General features: G+C 44.0%; 1 protein-coding gene across 1 annotated transcript in view; it reads left to right on the top strand.

Moving 5' to 3' along the window:
- The first annotated feature begins 18,121 nt into the window (after positions 1 to 18,121).
- Positions 18,122 to 21,222, top strand: part of DNAH9 (dynein axonemal heavy chain 9) — a 273,515-nt gene continuing 270,414 nt past the window's right edge. Inside the window, exon 1 of the mRNA XM_064495271.1 lies at positions 18,122 to 18,544. Coding sequence (XP_064351341.1) covers positions 18,128 to 18,544 — 417 coding nt within the window. The 5' untranslated portion in view covers positions 18,122 to 18,127. The remainder of the gene's footprint in view (positions 18,545 to 21,222) is intronic.

The raw sequence follows: 21,222 nt of genomic DNA on the forward strand, positions 1-21,222 counted from the left end.
GAGCTTGTATTCAAAATCCTTTAATTATCACCTACCAAGAGTATTCTTAACCTAGGGCAAAGTTACAGACTTGTTTATTGTTCTAATACACAATGACACATAACCACGCGTAGTCTGAAATGTGTTCTGCTCACTACAACCACCATTACTACAGTGAGGTGCTTCTAAGTCATAGTGGTTCTAACCCATGATGACTCACAGCAAATACACACACATTATGAGTACAGCAAAGCTTTGTTAATCTATGTTCATCATTGGAAAAAAGCTCAAGGGAAGACAAAATTCTGAACTGGCAAATTTTTTTAAAAAGAAATGCAATTTAATTACAAGGCTTATACATATAATGGCTAAATTAGACTAGAAACATGTTCTTTAAAAGAAAAATCACAGGTGATCTTCCTTATTGATAGGAAAAAAAATCACATGTAATTAATATAAAAATGGTCAAGGGGCATGAGTCAGAGAGTTCTGAACATGCTTAAAATGATGTTTCAAGGATTCTTCTCTTAAATAGGCTAAACATCCACCTTTAAATATCATTAACTCTAACAATTTGTTCAGCTTTTTCCTCTTTGCTTCTCAAAGGTAAACCTCAGTTTAGCTCCTGTCACAGTTGTCACTAATTCCAAATTGCTGAGGTCTATAAAAATGAGGTCTTAGTATAGCATCATTGACAAGCCAAGGTTAGAGAAAACTCTTGTTGGAAGCATTGAGATACCAAGGGTCTCAGACAGCTTTTTCCCTTCAATGTCACTCTGGACGCTGATTTTTCTCCTCTCTGGCTGAGCATGAAGGAAGCAGAAAGCCTCTAGGGAAGAGTAAGAAAGATTTTTCTTCAAGAGTCTAAGAAGAAGACCAAGGACACTTAGTGTCTAGGCTGTAAATGAGTCAAGAGGGAAGATCAGAAAGAGCAGAGGTTGAAATGAATGCTTTGAAAGTTCCAGGATGAGTGAATCAGTAACTTTTATACAGGAATGTGTTGGCCAGTGTCACCTCTGGGTCTTGGTGTCCTCATCTGTGAAAGCTGGGATATTAGATGAAAAAACAAAACAAAACCCATGTCTGATATAGCTTATCACTGAATTATCACAACACAATACTCAAATCTTATTTGGGCTTCTAGGTAGCAGAATGAACTTGTGAATAACTCACCCTCGGCCTTGCCCATCTCAACTTCCCCATCCCATGAGACTAGGATGCAGTCAAAGAGTATTGGACTGGGTAACAGAAGATCTTGTTCATTGTACCGGCTCTGCCAGCATCTTGTTGGCAGATGACCTTGAAAGACATATTTCTCCTCTTCAAATCTCAGTGTTCTCATTTGAAACAAAAGAGTGGGCCAGGCCACTTTAAATCTCTAAAATGCTTCTCATCTTTTTTAGTCTCTGCTTCTGTGACTTTGTCAAGACCTTTGCAGGGAGTTGATAAGTTCAGCTAGTTCTGGTCCTGGCAGAATGGTAGAGTGGGAGGGTAGAGTGATGGGAGGACAGGGGAGACCCCTTGGCAGGAGGCCGTTGCTTATAAGGTAGCATTTTCCCAGTTATAAGCATGGCTACCCTGTGTCAACAAGATGGTTATAGAGGAAGAATGTGGTCCTTAGAAAACTGCCTGTTCTGTTTAACTTAAATTTTTGTGATTTCCCAAAATCAATAACTTGTCTGTTAAAAAAAAATTCCACAGAAGGCATTTTCACAGAAAGTTCTCAACAGTTCATTATTTCTCTGTGTTTGCCTGTAGATATAGAGCTCAAATGTGTGTTTCAGGACCAGGGTGCTCTCCACGAAGAGAAGAGATGTTGTTTTGCCTCCAGCTTCAATCTCAACTCTAAGTCCATGTGTCAAGTGTAGAATATTGGGACCATTGCTCTCATTCCCAATTATGTGTACCCTAATCATGCTTTCTTAGACCATTTATAAGAGCTACTTCTGGTGGTTCATCCTGGCAACCATGGAGAAGACCTGCCCTGCTACTCAAAGGATATTACTCTATACATTGGTCTTCACTTCAGACTTGGAGAAAACAAAATACTGTCGTCTAACCCAGTGTGCCCACAAAGCAGCAACATCAGTACCCGTGGCAGCTCACTGCAATGCATATTTCCAGTCCCTACCCTAGATTTAACTGAATCAGCGACTCTGGGGGTGGGACCCCAGAATTTGTCTTTTAACAAGATCCCTAGGTGACTCTATATACATTAAAGTTTGAAAAGCACATCATTCTGCATTTTACTTTCAGTTTTGAAAGCCTATAATCCTACGATAATAAAGATCTGCAATTCAGAGGATCAGAGGAGCCTTGATCTATGTAGCCAAACAAGTTTAGGCAACCAGCTTCAGTGAGGAGGTTAGAACAAAAATGAGTTTCACAAGGATTTACTGTATAGCACAGGGAACTGTATTCAGTATCTTATAATAACCTATGATGGAAAATAATCTGAAATATATATATATATATATATATATATATATATATATATAACTGAATCACTTTGCTGTATATCTGAAACTAACACAATATTGTACATTAACTATAATTAGATTTTTAAAAATTATTTTACAGAGAATTAAGTATTTAGGAAATGAGAAAGCTGAGGCAGGGTGTATAAACTATCTGTAGGAAAGTTTAATAGGAGAGAAAATATGTGATTATTAGAAGGCATCACAAGGTTGGATAAGAATTTTTAAATTTTAAAGCACAAACCTGAGTGTGTTAACATCTGAAGAGAAAGGAGAATCAGGCAAGGATGGGGACCCAGAACAAGATCCATTCCCTTGGGTGTGGGAGGAGCACAGGGGGACGAAGAGCCACCTCTCTGAAACTTCGAGGGAAAGCAAGATGGCGGCCATTGTGAAATAAGGAGAGGGGCTGCTCAGGGACGTTCCCCTGGAAGGTCTCAGTCTTCTTGGTAATGGGTGATGCAGAGTCACTGCGTCAGGCAGGATAGGCTGGATTCTGCTATGGTGATAAACAACTCTCCAATCTCCTTAAAGCGTCAAAGGATTATTTTTCACTCCCCTCTGTTGTGGATCAGTTGGGGCCTCTGTTGCACTTCCCATCCTTACCCAAGGGCTCAGAGACAGCTGAAGCCCCAAGATCTGTCACATTGACTCCCACCACGGCAGAGGAAAAAGACAACTCTAGAGGGTCTGGCCAGGACAATTTAGTAGCAGCTAGAGGTGACACATATCCCTTCTGCTCTCATCTTCTTGACCAGAGCTGGCTACACAGTCCCATCCCACCCGAGGGGAGCCAGGAAGTGTGATTCTATGATGTTCCACTTGGATGAGGAGCGGGAACCAACCAGGGAGTAGCACCGTGACCACCGCAGCTGTCATGCTGTGCTGAGGGCCACAGACTGGGAATTCACAGAGGCAAATGGCCCCTCCCCTCTCACTGTAGCAAAACCATCAAAATGTTCTCATTTAATAAAGCAGGTGAAACTTTTCTGCAGTCAGTTTATTCTCTACAGAGCCAGTGATGTCCATATCCATCTCAGATTGGTGAGTAGATGTCTTAATCAGAAGTCATATGGTAACAAGAAAGAAAAATGCGCTGAAATTAGTTGAGGCAAAAAATGAGAATACTATTAATAATAAAAATGATTATCATTAAATGAATAATTAAATATAATAATAGATATCATTATTACCATCATCATTATTTGACATAAAAGCATCACACAGGATCTAAGTCCTGAATGTATAACCGGGCCTCTCCAAAGTGAAGAAGCTGAAAGTCATCCAAAACCATGAAAATACTCTCTCCCTATCTCATTTCCTTCTCTCTACAAAGCTCTGTTCCTCTTGTGTGTGGTTCCTTTCACACATGGTTGAACCTGACTAAAATGACACCTTTAGCAATTGAGTCTGCATCATCTGCCAGGCCTAACCCCTATGGCTAGCTGACACGGTCTCTCTGTGCCTCAATTCCAAAATTCCTGGGAGGAAATTTGAAAATCTCTATAATGCTCCCCTTGCGTATCAGTTATCTATTTCTGCATGATAAATCACCCCAAATTTAATAGCACAAACAAGAACAATTATTTACTGCTGTAACCTCTCATGATTCTGAGGGTTGTCTGAGCTCATCCTTCTCACTCAGGGTCCCTCATGCGGTTGCAGCCAGATGGTGGCTGGGACCGGAGTCATCTCCAAGGTTTCCTCACTCACATGTCTGGCTGTTATGCTAGTTGTTGGCTGGGACCTCAACAGGGGCTATTGACTGGAACTCTTAGATGCATCCTCTCCATGTGGCTGGGCCTTCCTTACCACATGGCAGCTGGTATCTGGAGATAGGAAGAAAGGGAGTGGGCAAAGGGGAGAGGTTGAGAGAGTGAGCCAGGTAAAGCTGTATCATCTCACGTGAAGTAGCCTTAGAAGTCACACAGTCCACTCTCTGAGTCTTGAAGTTCTGTCCAGGTTCAAGAGGAGGGGCATGGACTCCACTGTCTGAAGCGAGTGTAGCAAGGTTTCATTGTAAGGAAAGCATGTTGATGGAAGATGCTGCTATGGCCATCTTTGCAATCCGCCGCTCTTTGGGTCAAGGGTCTATCCCTGGTCCCGCAGCTGCAGTCAGGTAACCTTGGACCACATATTCCAAATAGCTGCCATCTTCTATCCCTGGAGTTGTAGGCAATTTTCTGAGAATGAAGTGTAGGATGAGCCCATACATTGATCAGTGTCTTTACAGTGGGACATCCCTGAAGTACTGAGAAAGCATCCCATGAACAAAGCATCTGCTGTTTAGTTCCAACCTCAGGACTCCAGAGAAGACAGTGAACAGGACAGGATAACAGTGGATTCTGTGAAATTGCATTGAAGTATTTCCTGACCATAGAGTGATGATTTTAAACTGGTGGTTTTCTCCCCCTTTCCTTCGACCTCGACTCTTTCCCCCACCAGTCCGAACAACAGTAACCCTCCATCTCTCTGACCCTAGCAAACAATAGAGACCAGAGGAAGAAATCTTCGTTCCACTTTGACTTTCAAAATTCACTTCTGTCAGGCTCACAGTAGCAAAAATTGTCATGTCATTGCAAGAGCCACAGAGTGGAAAGAGAAAGTGTTTTCAAGGATATTGAAAGCTGACCTTTGACTATCAATGAGCCAAGCTTGATAAGAAACCAGAGTGGACTGCATATAGAAGGTGGTGGAAGAGTGCCTCCCTGCTATGCAGGACCGAGAGAAATACCCTCCTGTGCTGAGAGGAGAAATTCAGGGAGAATCAGAGAAGAAACAAGAGAGTAAGACATATGTATTTTTGAGAGAGTCCTGGCCCTGATCATCACCACAGATTGGGCTCGAAATGATGGAGAAGGAGAGGAGGAGGACAACAGAACCCCCCAGATAGATTAGAGGACCTGAGGGCAGAATGGACTTCTGCTCAGCTTCCTGCCTAGGACTCTAAGAGGGAAATTCCTGATGAATGTTCCATGCCAACATATGGCAGGTACAGCAGCATGGAAATGGTAACGAGACAGATCTCCGCAGGGCAAGCCCTTCCCCGACCTTGACCGCCAGGCTCCCAGCCCCTAAGAGATACTCAGGTGACAATGAGTGCCCTGGCTAGGAATCTGACGGATATCTCTGAAGATTGGAAATCTCAGGGCTCAGAACCATAGAGGACCACCATTACAGAGAAAGGAAGACAAGCGATATCTGCGTATTTGTGTTACAACCGTAAATTTTATGGCTGGTGCACCCGTATCTGAGACCCAACGTCTTTTAAGAGCGGTTCCAAGCTTTTTAGTCCTAGTACGTCTTCACACTCTTAAAAACTACTGAGGACCCGAAAGAGCTTTTGCTTGGGTGGGACATCTGTATACATTTACTATACTATACATAAAAACGGAGACCATTAATAGTTTATGTACCAAACCATTTTAAAATAAAAAACAATAAGCCCATGATGTGTCAACACGAAGAACATATTTTTATGAGAAATAAGACTTCTTTCCCAAAAATATTGTAAGAAGAGTGGAATTATTTCACTCTTGTGCAAATTTCTTTCGTGTCTGGCTAATTGGAAGATGACTAGACTTTGATACGTGCTTCTACGGTTAGTCTGTTGCAGTGTCACACTTTGTCCACCTCCCCCTCAGGGTGGGGAGAGGAGCAGCAGCTACAGAGGAATCGGGGAAAAGCCCCCCTTTTCCACCTCCGCTGGTCAGCCTTCCCTTATCACAGGGACACTGACAAACCCCAGAAAACCTGAGCTTAGGCCAGGAAGAAGTTTAGCTTCACAGCAATTTGGAATTGTTAATATTATAACGAACTGGGCATGTCAATTATTAAGCTGAGATATTACCAAATGACTTTCTTATTTTCTAAGAATAACCTGGAAAGCAGGGGATGGGAGGAAGGGATAAAGCTGTTTACTGATGACACGGTAGGACTTACCTGCTTGACATTATATAGACTATAGAGTGATTATATAGATAAGCACATCTTGTGTGGGACCTTTGCACAATGCCAAGATTAATGAAAAGGAAATATTCCTGCTAAAGATTCAAAAGAGAATCACAAAATCGTAGTAATGAGAAAATGACATCCTTCATAGGCGACAAGAAGACAAGACTTTAATATATCAGAAGCAGAAAATCCTCAGGAGAGAGAGGATGGAAAGGGGGAAAGCTGATGATGCTTGGACCTCTGAATCTTTGTCCTACATCATCCTGGCCACCATGCCTACATCCCACGCACCTCTGGGTAACAGACTCCACCCTGCGCCAGCCACCATGTAGGCACATGACACAGGCCAGACCAATGAAAGTCTGTTTCTTGAATTTCTAAACTGAGACCTAAAGAGAGGAAATTCTCTCTTTCTCAAGGGATGGACCTTAATGATATGAATCTGGGGCTTGTCCCAGTAGCCTTGACCCCACACAATCTGGGGAAAGAAGGCAGGCAGTAGAAAAGAATAAAACTGACAGCTGCCGTTAACTCAAGGCTTACGGTGCACCAGGCACTGTTCTAAAGCACTTTGCAGGCATTAACTCATTGGAGTCTCACACTCTCTCTCCCAGAGCAGGGACTACTGAGCCCCATTGTTAAGAAGTTTGGCCTTATCCCAATAAAGAGAAGGCAGTGAGGGCGCTTAGGAAGCCCAGCGGCAAGATCAAGGTTAAACTTCCCTAGAACTCTACTGCGTGGAATGGATTGGTGAAATTCATGTTGAAAGTGGGCAGACCATGAGAAGACGGGTGATACTGGGCCCGAAGATCTACCAAATCAGAACTTTTGCCCCATCCTTAAAATCCCAATTGCATAGAGCAACATAGTAGTCACTTGAGGGCTCTGAGTTATTTTATGGTTATTAAAAAACCATATTGAATAATCCACATCATTAATGTTTTTTAAAAAGTGTGTAGACTAATAAACAACTTGGCAGTAGACAGTATTTGTCACAAGTCCCCCTTTCTCTTTCTCTTACACCTAGCACTGGGATAATTCTGCTTACACTATGCTTTAAAAAATCTGAATCGTGTATAAAGTGTGTAGACAAAATAGTAAGCAAACGATAGCAACAAATCAATTATGTTATCGCTAAGTGGTGGGACTCTCTTTGATTTATGGTTATTTCTTTACATTTCTTTAAATTTTTGATAATTTCTAATTTTCTATAAAGAACATATATTACTTTTATATTCAGAACATAATCAGCATAGGCAATGTTATAAGTATCATAAGATCACTTTATATATAAATATATATGTTGTGTGTTTAGTGAGTGTGTATGTGACAAAATGACTGGAAGAAAGTTACCCCAAATTATTAACAGTGGTAGTGAATCTAGGTACCCTTTAAATTTCTTTTTACTTTTATGCATTTTCCCAATTTTCTAGAACAAGCATGCATTCCTTTTTTAATGGAAAAAATAAAATTTATTCTTTTAATTTTTAAAAGAAGTGGGGCTGGAGGACTCTGTTCCAACAAGGATGCCACACATTCCTGAAAACAAAGCAGCAGATGCAACCATCCTCCAGCAGAACCCCCTCCATAAAGGAGCCTCATTATTCATTCAGAGGTTGACTTAACTGTGGTGGATTCCAGTACAAATGGGAGGATTTCTAACCATCACCTGCTCTGACCTTTACCCTCTTTTTCCTTCTCTTCCTGGACAGTGCTTTAATGGCTCTCTAATAGGCAAAGAGGGCATTAGTCCCACTGGTAATCGGGGAATTGGTAAATTGGGGGTTGCATTGGGAGCTGGGGGGATGAAGTGAGTAGCATTGGTCCTCCTTGGAAAGGGCACACTCTCTCGGGTCTTCCCAGTCCCCCTCACCCCCTGTTATATCCCTTACAAGACAATTAACACTGCCTTTGAGGAGACGCAATCTCTAGGCTATCTTCAATGGTGCGTAGTATAGATGCATTTGTTCCATGAGGAGGCAGTGAGGAGTATCAAACCTGAGAGCATAAGCCCCATCAAAAGGGGACTACACCTCTCGCCTCCAGCTGGCCATTGCCATATGGAAATGCCAGCCCAGAATGGCCCAGTTTAACATGTGAAAGGATGAAACTACACTGACTTCTAAGTATGGCAATTCATTTAACATGAAAACACTCTCTGGGCTAATGAGTTCTGGCTAAACACAATATGTCTGTGAGCCATGGTTTGGATGGTCAACTGCAAATACATAAACTCCAGGTCAAATAGTCAGAGCTGTGATTCCTTACTCTCCTCCATCCACAGCAGCTCTTAACCACTGATACTGAGTATTAAGGATGGAACCTGAATTCTGAAAGATTGTCTTGGCACCAGTAAACAAGCAATGCCTTGGACCAGGGCATTTCAAGAACCCACGGGATCATGGACAGGAACTCCTGGATATAAACATCTCTCGAGGAAATTGAAAACTGGGGATGGAATCTCTCTTCCTGGTAGGTCATGGGATGTAGGTTTTTATAGTAAGAGGTGTTGGCTACATAAGGGCTTACTGAACAATACGAAAAATTTATATAAACATCTGACAAAGCTGACTTCCCAGAGCTGGCCTTGAAACATCATTTTGCTTATTTCCATAATGCTATTCTCAGATGCCAGTAAAGCTTCCACAGATTCTAAGCTAGACTTGGTCTTTGTTCTCACAGTGTAGCTCTGAGCCCCCTGGGAACCCATATCACCAAGAGAAAGTCAGTGTAGCAGTAAATTGAAATCATGTCAAAATTCAGCAGAAAGAGAAAGACGAAATACCAAATCCCAAGCATCTAAATCTCTCCCTCAAACTGTCACTTCTCACTACAAAATCTTAGAAATATATGCAATGAGAAGAGAGCAAAGAAGCATTTATGCTTGTCCAGGGCCATGCAGAATCTTAGTGGACTCAGCTGGAACTGATGGAAGACTCTCTTGTCTCTAGTTAAGAGTTGCAGGAAGAATAAGAGAGGGAGAGAGTCCCTGGGGTTCACTCTGGACTCGGACCAAATGGGAATCTGGTCAGTCCAGACCAGAAGTCCTCCTCTTTGGATGTGGGGTGGGCATGGAGGAAGAGAGGTAGTCTAGAGGGTTGCTGTGAGTGTCCGCTCCCCTGGAGACCATTCTCCTGCCTTCCTGTTAACTTCGGGGCTCAGCTCAAGCCTTTGGTCTTGTTGTGGGCACTGCTGCCCTTTCCTTGGGAGGAGAGAAATCAGGTCTGTCTACACCTTCATGGGCTGCCTTGCCAGGCCTATCAGATGGCTTCCGATCCCCATGAGGACCAGTGAGGTGAGCAGTTCACCCCTTACAACCATTTGTGATTGTCTTTGATTTTTCTTTTAGAATCTGATTAAAAGAGGTCAAGCCCACAGAGTGAAAATTAGGTTTCCCTACCACACCAGGCCAACCATCATTCTCTCTTCTGCTTCTCCACAGACGGTAAGCTGAGCTCTAACTCTCAATAAGCATCTCAGACAGGGCTGCACCGTACGCACCAGAAAACAGTCTAACCCAAATAAAGAAGCGCCTGCAATTCAAAATCCTCAGATGTGTTGCCGCCCCATGAGGTTTCACATGATGAACTTTGGTCCCACCGAAAAAGACAAAATCTTCCTGTTTTCATATTTGCCAGGGTACCAGTCAACACATACAGGTTATCAATGTTATCTATCCTTGTGAACACAGAACTCACTGGGGAGACATGTCCCCACAAAGGACAAGAGGCAGCACAGGAGGGTGATAAGGACTTTGGCTCTGGAGCCATCACTACCATCTAGACACCTTAGCACTTCAGACATCCTCAGATACTGCTTCCCCACATACTACCCTGGGGTGGATGTTGGTAGTTTTAAATATCCCAGTGACTATAATGTAACCACTGGCATAGCGAGCACCACAGATACACTCATCTCTGACCTCTTAGAAAAGTCCTCTTGGTGGACTCTGTCCATTAGGTCCTAGAAGTGATTTAGTCTTTCTCGTTCTGGGTCTCCTGTTAGGAAGGGGTTGTTATTTAGAGAAGAGTAAGAGAATGAAAAGGAACTGAGATCTTCCTTTTTCCTGGAGGCAAACAAGATAAACCAGGAAAGTTATCTTTGAATATGAGAGAAACATAACAATTAGAGAATCATGGATCTTTTCTCCTCAATTCCAGGTACCGTGAAGAACAGTGTTCATTTTTTTAATCACAACTCTTTCCCAGCCTCTTCCTTGTCCTACACGCACCCACATGACCAGCTCAGCGGTGAACACCATTTTTCAGATGTTTGATAATACATGTACTGCTTCATTCAATCATGCAGTCACGACTGAATCTCTGTTTGGAAATTTTGTAGCCCAGCCCCACGAGAAGGGTCAGCACCCTAGATGTGCGATTTTCCTCCAAATCTGAGAATTAAAGTGAATGCCAAGCACCAAGAATTCCCAAATCACCAAAAGAAAGCTGAGAAGGTGTGTTTTCTGCAGCTTTCCTTGTTCTGCCCACCCATATCCTAGGGTGGAAAATGTACAGTTACGGTCCATAGATTATTATAATTAAGTGGTGTGTGGAATTCGTTTTTTCAAAAATAGCTTCATCAACTCTTCACAGCGTGTGCTGTAAGACAAGTATATGTGAAAAGCAAGTGAGGATGGCAATTGTTTAGCACGTTTAATTAAGCAAGTATTTCTTTCACCCTTCCGGGAATTAAACATCGAATGGTGACTAAACACAGGGAAGTGTGCCCATGTAACTTCCAGTCCGCTGCCTTAATTCAAATGCAGGGTGAAAATCAAGGGCTAAGTCTGTGATCTGGAGTAGTTCTGTGACAAACGAAGCAACTGAAGGTTCACCCTTCACATGTCCTACAGACATTGTTGAAGGAAGTATCCCTGTTGCGTTTTCTCTCCTGGAGTGTCTCCTTGATGGATTTCTTCTCCCTCACCAACATACATCTCCATCTTGCCTCTTTCTTGAAGAAACGTTTCCTTCCCTGCCAGTTGCATCCGTTATGACTCATATTTAAGAGGGACAGAAAACACAACTCAAACTGGCTTCCTGGGAGGGGAAGCCTTTGCTCACATCAATGAAGAGCCCAGTGTGTCATCAGGAACTGCGTTCTCTTCTCCATTTCTAGCTCTATTTCCGTCATTTTGGCTTCATTTTCAGATGCCCTTCCCCTCATGGTGGCCCCATTAGTCCTGCCCTACATCCTCCTAGGTTCAAGCCAAGAGAAAATAGGAAGTCCTTATTTACCCCAATAGTCTAACCAAAACCTTGGGTCTGACTCTACTGTTCTGATGGAATCGCATGCCCATTGCCACACTGATGACTGCACATGGGACGTGGAATCATCCGTTTAGCTTAGGCTACGTCGCACACTTCAGTCCTAGAGCCAAGAACTGAGCCCTACCAGAGGTACCTGGACTGAGGGTAGCAGGGTAGAAGGTGGCTCAGGGCGTGGGAGGAGTTCCCTGAAGGAAAAGGACTGACCGATTCCTAGAAGGGTGAATGGAAACCGGGGTAAAAACACAAACAAATAAACAAACAAAACCAACGTCCATTAAACAACCTTTCTGCCGCAGGAGGTGCTGTTGTTTTTTAAAATCTAAGTTAAAATTGCCTCAAGATGTCTTACTCCGATTCATCTGTTACCAATGTGGCACCACCCTCCTTTACAAGGCAGGAAACTGCATTTGTCAGAATCTGCTTTACTATCCACGTTTCTTTGTTCGAGTTTGCTTTGGAATGGAATTCACATGAGATTTGGAAGAAGGAGATGAAAGGGATGCTGCTGTGCGTGGGTAGAGTTGCCGGAATTCACAAATAAAAACACGAGACACCCAGTTAAATCTGAACTTCAGATAAATAATTTCTTGGTATAAGTACGTCCCATTTCCCCATGCAGTCTTATATGAGGTCTTTGGGTACTTACACTAACAGCTTATTCATGATCTATCTGAAGTTCAAATTTAACCGGCATCCTGTATTTTGTCTAGCAATCTCATTTATCCTGGAGGACATGGTGGTCAGGCTTGGTGCCTCAGCAGACCCTCCAAGAACTTCCCTTTCGTGGTTCTGCAGACAGATACCTTTGAAGATCTCTCCACTGGCCCCTGCTTTGCAGTTCTGACGCCTGGGTGCTACAGTTTCGCACACTTCCGTGAACTCAGGCTACTCCACTCACTCCAGTGCTGCACGCTGCTGATGACAGTTTCTCTGACCCTCCAGCTACAGCCTTCCGCACAGCTCTTCCCCCAGTCACGGAAGCTCTAATTTCTATATTCAACCCCTTATTTCCACAATAGTTAAGTGGCTCTGACCAAGTCCAGATTGATCCACCCCTATATTCAGTCAGCAAAAGAAAACATGTCTTGCCATTTCAAGGCAATCACTTCTGATGTCTGTGTTTAGGTTTCAGGTTTCTTTCCTTTCACTGGTCTCTGGAGGGTTGTAAGTTCCTGGGGGTCTATGTATCTTACAGCCATCAGGAAAGGGTCTACATCTGTCCTTTGTCCTCACTGAGATGGAAACCATCTTGTATAGTCCCTGTAACCACACACAGTCATCCACCAAGGCCTCTACAGGATACAGGACACTATTTTGTTTTCTTCCTCCACCTGACCCCACGCTGGTCCTCTAAGCACTTCTGTTCTCCTCCTCCCAACCTTTCTACAAAGATCTTGGAATCTGTCAGTCCTTATCACTGAACAATGTTGGGTCAAGGCATTGAAAGGCTGCCTTCTGGTTCCTCTCCTGAAATCCTGCCTTTTCCCACTGCTGCTCCAACTCTGGGCACCAGATAAAATAAAGGCTTCTCCAGATGTCTGCAGTCTCCCATGTGTCTCAAGTGTCCTCTTCTCCTGGATGCCCCAGAATGTCACGTCTGTAGTAGCTGTCATGTCATCCTATTCCCTGAACTCTCCTCAAAGGGTCAAGAATTCTACAATCATATCCAAGTTGTCCTCTGCTTTGCCTCCCCAGCCTCTTCTTCCCCATCCTAGGAAGACTTCTTGTCCATCCTTTTAAGGAAATCTGCTCGTCAAACTGCCATGCACTCCGATCTGTCTACAGCTCAGCATTTACATGCTAACCTCTCAGTCTTTCAGGCTGTGCCCTGTATATTTAAAGCCAAGCTGCTGGAATTAAATCAAACAAGGAACACAGCACAAACCCTTTTTTCCCTCCAAAGTGCTTGGCTTTCACAGGAAAAGAAAAGAACTAGCATGGATTTCACAGCTATTGTCTCTGGTATGTGTTTAAAAACTATTGAGAAATTCAATCAACTGTTTTAGGCGATATCTGCAATCTCCGAGGCATTAAATGCCACTGACCCACTGAGTAAAGAGCCACAGGACAACATCCAAACATAAAGGAATAGAAAACTTCAATTAGTATTTCAAAATGCATCCCCTGCTTGTAACTGTCAGCGTGCTCTATCCGTTTACATTACCAGAAAACCAGACTGGAGAGCACAAATGGAGAATAAATAATAGTCAAAGATTCCAGAGAACAATCTGTCCTTCTGTGAAGAAACACATCATTATGAGAACCAAATGGGCCCTCGTAATTTCAGGCAAAAATCAATTCAATGGGATGTTACCTATATCCCAAAACAGTTTTTCTTAATCACGAAACTACAAAGGGAGTGAAAAATTCCGTAAACAATCATGTAGTTTCAAAGTGTTACCTACAAAGGAACAAAAATCAAGCTGGCTTCAGACTTCTCTTCAACACAGAGTTTCAGAAAGCAGTGGAACAATTTCTATGGAGATTTAAGAAAAAAATAGGCATTACCCTAAAATGTGATACCTCCCTAGTTCTGGGCTGGAATTGTGGATTTGGGAGCCATTAGCATAAAGGGAAAAATTGTTGCCTTGGATGAGTAAATTCACACAAGGATAGATTTTAAAGTGAGAGGACCAGAAGCTCTGAGAGATGCCTGAGCAACACCTATATTGAAGGGAAAGGCAAAAATACAGGAGTCAGACAATGAGAGGACGTGGCCAAGAGGAGGATGCTTGTCATGAAAATTAAGAAACTAGTGAATCTGGAATCTCTTGGGTTGAAAAAGCCAAGAAGTAAGACAAAGGCTGAGGAGAAAGAAGTCACCAGTAATAGATCTAATTATAAAATGTGTAAAATTGATCAATTAACATTTAAAAAATATTTGATGTGTAGTTTTATAAATCTCATGAATTATTAGCATTTATTCCCAGTAAGTGAAATGAACTGCCCCACAACATTCAGCGTATAAGAAAGGGCACATCCTTTTTTGTGTTTTTGAATTGTGAAGTATTTCATACATACAAAGAAGTCCAGAATATACTGGTACAGTTTAAGAAGAATGAGAAAATGAAAACGTGTAAGTCAGGTTGAGAAATAAAACAATACCAGGAACAGAAAAGCTCCAGTGTGCACCTCACCATCCCGTGTCTCTCTGTCTCCAACAAAATGGGATCAAAATCTGAATTTTGTGATAATCATCCCCTTCATTTTCTTTAGATGATTACATATGTATATCTGTCTGATAAAATATTGTAAATTTTGTTTGGTTTGAAACTTCTAATAATGGATCTGTTAGCTGCCTTTTTTGTTCAACATCATGCTTCTGAAATCCATCCGGTTGAAGCATGCAGCCAAGGTCCATTCATTTTCACTGCTGTACAGTATTTTATTGTACGAAGAGCTTACACCACAACTTATTTATCCGTTCTATCCCTGATGAACACTTGGTTTGTTTCCCATGATTTTGCTATTATGCACAATGCCACAATTAATATTCTTACACATCTCCCCAAGTAGCCTAGATTCTCCTTCTGTACATGTATCTAATACATCTGCCTGTGAGTGTCTGATGTCTTCACTTAGTGGCTGGGAGGAGACTATTCTAATAGGCATGCGTGTCCTTTGAATTAAAACTTCATCATTATTTTCATGTATTTGATACGAGAAAGTTGATTTAGATTCAATATCCATTAGCAGCATCACAAGAAATTGCAACACAACATTTACCAAAGCAGAAAAGGAAGAGCTGTTAGATTCTGTAAATACAATGTCAACTGTTTTTGAATGATTGTAAAAGGCTTTAAATTTTGCATTACTTGCTTCTGTGAACAAATTTGTTGTCAATGATGACTATCCAGAATTTAAAGACACCATTATTAAAAAGTGTTGAACAGCAGTTGTGCCTAGCCATTTCAAGCAAAAAATCTGATATGTAAAACATCATGCCCATGGAAGCAAGTTCAAATTTCTAATTTAAAAAAAGGCAATTATTTCATCTGAACAATTACACAAATTCAACATCTTCCTTAGCACCTTTTGTAGTAGCCAGCCTCTCAGATAGCACCCAGAGATTCTTGTTTCCTGGTATGTACTTCCTGGTGTAGTTCTTTTTCACACTGAATAGGGTGAACCTCTGTAATTAATGGGATTAGTGCAAAAATTACAGTGTGACTTCCAAGGCTAGGTCATAAGAGACATTGGGGCTTTTGTCTTGCTCTCAGAAGACAGCCACGGTGTCATGAAGACATTCAAGCACCCAACAGAGAGCTGAGAGACTGAAGCACTGACTCCCAACCCATGTGAATGCGCCATCTTGGAAGTGGTTCCTCCAGCCTCAGTCAAGCCTTCACAAGATGTAGCTTGTCTGAAACATTATGAGAGATCCTGAGCCAGAACTTGGTAAACTGCTCCCATATTCCTGACCCACTATAAACTATGTGAGCTAATAAGTGTCTATTGCTATTTTAAGCTGCTATGTTTTGGGGTAATTTGTTACACAGCAATGGATTACTAATACACTCGTAACTTTTATTTTTCATACCATAATTATACAATACAAAGACAATGGCAATTGTTTTCAGTAAGCCCCATATAGATGCCCCCCACCAAAATCTCTTTTTAAAATGGAGAATAAGGTGTGGTGTTGGAGAAAAACGAGCAAAAGTTGATATTGCCAGTGTTCTGGACACTTCAAGACACCTCATTCTCAGACACCTTCAAGTCATCTCTACAGTCTCCTGTCTTTCTTTCTTTCTTTCTCCCTTCCTTCCTGCCTTTCTTTCTTTCTTTCTTTCTTTCTTTCTTTCTTTCTTTCTTTCTTTTTTGTATATTGGGGCCAAGGGACAAAGAGGATATAAGAGCAAAATAGGTCATAGTAGGGGTGGCAGAAAATTTATTTGAAGCATTTACAGTCACTGAATGGCCCTGAATTCACTCTCTGTATAAAACAGGAGCAGGATTGACACATCTGGAGTCCCCAAGCACGAAAACAATAATGATACCTTTCTATTTGCAAAATAAAAACTCTACAAAACTATGATATGGGTAAAGAAGCCCCCGACGTTTCTATTTTTCCCTGATGCTTCTTTTGAAACGTCAATTGTCAAATCCATCTTCAAAATTGTTTTAGTGTCTCTGCTTTGTCCCTTTACTCACAGTTGGTCTGCCCACTGTTTAATCCAGCGATGATAAAACACTCTCTAAACAGAGATTCATGTTCTAAGATGAACATACTTCATCACAGCACCCCTCTGTGCCCCAGTTATTATTAAATCATTTTGCCTTCCAGAGACTGGCTTTTCCTGAAGGTCTCTTGTTAGCCAAGCTGCCTTTAATAAGTGCTTATTCTTAATATTCCTTTGAAACCCACTATAAATGTTCTTGTTACCCAGAAACGCTGCAGTCTCTGATGGGTCACTAAAATCAGGGTGGGAAGGCAGAAATGAGCTCATTTTAGATCTGCAGGCCTCATGCCGTCCAGGTTGTCCTTTTGCTTGTCCCATTCTCACTTTACATGCATGCAAAGGGCCAGGCTATTTATATTCTGATCAAGGAGAAGGACTCAGCAGGTGACAAATGCTAATTTGTGAGGTCAGGAAAGGTGCTTCACATTTTCCCTTTGTGAAGACAAGATCAAGACGTAGGGCAGGATGGGGAGGCTCTGAATATCCTGTATATTTTGCTACATTTAAGAAGTGACTGTGACCATACTCATGGAAATCAAAGTGGTCTCAGAGTTTGAGTCCCCATTTATCAGAATAACCACACTTAAGGCAGGGACAAAGCAGGACTATTTTATTTTATATAATTGATATTGAAATTCTGAAGCTAAGCTGTGTAATATGACTGCTACTAGCCACAAGTGACTATTTAATTATAAATTAATTAAAACTAAATAAAATGAAAAATCCAGGGCCCCAGTCACACAAGCACATTCTAAATGCTCAGTAGACACGTGAGCACCGTTACAAAATATTTGATATCATGAAAAAGAAATAAAAACTTGACTGAATTCCCTTACATCTATTTTATTATCTGACATTGTTTCTAACTTTGAATTACACATTTGGGGAGTAGGTGGGAGAACCATGATACTTTCAGTGTCTGGCGACCTCTAAAGAATTTAATCTGACCTTCGCCAGCAGGCTCCTTAACAGCATTTATAGCCCTGACCTCCCCTCCACGCACCTCATCAATAAGTCATTGCCCTGGACAGTCACCCACGAGCACCTTCAATCCGTGAGATTAGACAGGAAACTCGAGCCTCACCCGGTTTCCTAGCAACAGCGACGCGACCCCGCCCCTTCCCAGGCCGGGCTGCTCCTACCTTATTGGACTAGAGGGGGCGGGACCCGGAATCCAGTGTCCAATAGGAGAGGAACGGAGGAGGGAGTCCTGGCCGCGTCCCCGTCGCCCGGGAAACCGCTGCCGCCGAGTTTGCGCGCGATGCCGAGCGCTGAGGAGCCAGCAGCGCGGGCTGAGGAGAACGCGGACCCGGAGCCCGGCGGCGACCAGCGGCTGCGACTCCTGGGGGCCTACGTGGCTCGGAGCCTGCGGCCGGCTGCGGGCGCCTGGGAGCGCTGCGCGGGCTCGGCCGAGGCGAGGCAGCTGCTTCATGCCTTCCTGGGCCGTGGGGCCGCGGAGGGGCCGCGGCCGCTGCTGGTGGTGCGGCCCGGGCCCGGGGGCCTGGCGGTGCGCCCGGGGCTGGACGCGGGACCCGAGGCCGGCCCGCCTCGCGCTAAGGGGCTGTTTTTCCTGCGCACCCAGCCCGAGCCTCCGGGGCCTGACAGCCTCCGCGGAGCAGTACTCTGCGGGGACCTGCCAGCCGCGCCGCTGGAGCACCTGGCCGCGCTCTTCTCCGAGGTGAGGGTGGGTCGTTCGGTGGCCCCGCGCCGGCTGCTGCTGGGGTGGGGGTGGGGAGGAGGCGGGGCCAGAGGGAGGGCGGGGCCAGGGAGAGGAGAATGGAGCTGAGTCTGAGGAGTTGCGATTAATGTGCGAAGGCGGCACCGCGAGGTTAGAGGGGCGGAGCTGGCAGGAAACTGGGATCCCGGGCTGACCGCTGAGACTCGGTGGCGAGCTGTGAAATGAGAGCTGGGGGAAATCTGAGTAGGGGTCGGGTCAGAGCCAGGTCGTTATGGGGCTAGGACTTGCTTCAGTCCTGGGTTAGTTTCATGCCAAGTCAGGGAGAGGCTGGTCTGAAGAGGGCCTGGGTCTTGACCTTTTTTCGAGGCTGTGTCTGAATCCCTCCTGTCCACTGGCACTGCAAAGGACAGGGAGCGGTGGCCCAAGGGGCGTTTCCAGTGGGTCAGTGAGGTGAACGAAGGAGGTGAAAGGCTCTAAACAGTGTTTACTGATGGAGAAGAGTTAAAAAGAAGTGGTTTGATTTTGATTTTTATCTCATTCTTGAACGAGAGGTCAACCTTGTGCCCAGATCAGAAGTTGGGGCATCCAGTTGGAAATGTCCAACAAGTGTTTGGAGGGGTTTGCCTGGAGCACAGGGAGGAAGACCTCCCGGGATGTGCATTATGGAGTGTTTTGGTGGCACCACAGCAGAAGCCTCCAGAGTGCAGGTGGGCTCAGGAGAGATGCTTGGGACATTTAGACCTTTCTGGCAGTCTCCTCCCTGTAACCTGCGTGTGTGTGCTTCTGGAAGCCTGATGCCCTGGATTCTGAAGGTTGTGGAATAAGTATTTATTGGGTACTGGCTTTATGATGTTTCGTGTGATAGGTGCTGTGGGGAGCCACCAAAGAAATAAAGACAAGATCCCACCCATGGAATTCATCACGTATATACTTAAAACTATATGTGACTGCAGTGGGGACAGAGCTTACCTAACGCTGGCCCCGTGCTGGAACTGGGGCCTGGAGGCTCCCTGCTATGTCAGGTGTTAGGCCTTTGGTTGCTTTCTTAGGAAGGTATGGGGAGGGGGGATTCTGGAGAAGGTCTGGGGTGACAGAGGACTTATTGTACTCAGCAGAATGTCCTCAAGACAGTTCATTCTCAAGGTAACACATGACAGATTTTTTCCTTTTTAAGGCTAAATAGTATTCCATGGTATGTATAGACCACATTTTCTTTATCCCATTCACTCGTGGATGGACATTTAGGTTTCTTTTATTCCTTGGTTATTATGGATAATGCTGCAATTTAAGATAATTTTTAAAAGGTGTAGTATGTATAGTATACTACTATGTCTGCTATAAAGAAGGAGGAAGGGAGGGAGGGAAGGATGAAGGAATGAAGGAAGGACATTCATGAACAGAGTAATCCACAGGCCAAAGGAACTGGGTGACTGAGGGAGGTAAAGGGGTAGGTAGAAGACTTACTTTCTCCTGTAAAGCTTTTGTACTTTAAAATTTTGCACCACATAAATGTGTTATCTATTTAAAAAATCTAAATAAAATTACCTAAAAAATACCTCCAGGCCTTCATTTGCATTTCTTAAAACCTCTAACAGCAGTCCTTGGGCCACATAAGCACTCCTCTCCCATCCGCTTCTTTTGCACACCCTGAAGCTGATCCAGGGCCACTTCAGGACCCGATCACCTCCCTGAATCGCTGCCTCCCTTGTGTCCTGCCCACTCTCATCTCCACTTGTGGATCAGTCCCTGGCTTAGTGCTCCCCTCTCTACAGAGCAGCGCTAAAGCCAAAAATCCCACCTGGCTGAGAGAACTCTTCCTTGTGGGGAGGTGAGTGGTGTTAATGAGGGGGTGAAGCTATAGATCTTTGTTTTTATCCCATTGCACTAGTACAAGGTGAAAAACAGATGCACGCAGGAAAATGTTTCCAAGGAAGAATTGATAGAATTTAGGAATCAGTCCTTCTGCTCCCTTTCTTCCTCCTCCCAGTCCCTTTATTCATTGCGCCAGGTTACTTTTCCTAGAGCGCTGGAACTTGAATGCTGTTCTGAAGTTGTTTTGGAGTGAGACTGTCACCTTTCCTGCCAGGTGGACCCCCAGCTGGGTCCTTCCTTTGCCCAGTGCCGCTGGTGCCAACTGAACAAAGACAGGTTCAGCAAAGCAGCACAGAAACTTTACTTTTTTGATGAGGGAATGGAGAAGGGAGAACTCATGCTGTAAAAACACCACCTTCTCCCCGGGCAGCCAGAGCGGAGCCTTACACCGGGCGCGGTGACGTCAAGGGCAGGGGCGGGGCCAAGAAGTACGCTTGCGCAGAGCCCTCCGCGTGGCCCACGCCTCTGGGCGCGGCCTTTGGGTTCGTGCGAGATTCCGTGTAGCCACTTTGGAACTTTCTGGTTCCTGCTGGTTCTGCTAGTTTTGCTTCCTGGCCGTTTCTTCAGCTTTCTGCCTTAGTTCCTGCTGAGCAAGTAGAGCTGTGGGTGTAAGCATGGGTTGTTGAGGGGAGGAAAAGGGAGGGTGTAGGTTGGTTTTCTGTAAAGGCGTAGGTCCGTTTTCCAGTGCCAGGAGCGTGGGCTTTGGAGTCTGGCGGAGCCGCCTTCCAGTCGGTTCTGTCAAGTTCATCAGTGTGGTGGGAGCAGGCTAGTTCACCTCTGTCAGGATGGAAGCACCTGGCAGGCTT

Source organism: Camelus dromedarius, chromosome 16 (genome assembly GCF_036321535.1).
Source record: "Camelus dromedarius isolate mCamDro1 chromosome 16, mCamDro1.pat, whole genome shotgun sequence".
NCBI classification, from domain to species: Eukaryota; Metazoa; Chordata; class Mammalia; order Artiodactyla; family Camelidae; genus Camelus; species Camelus dromedarius.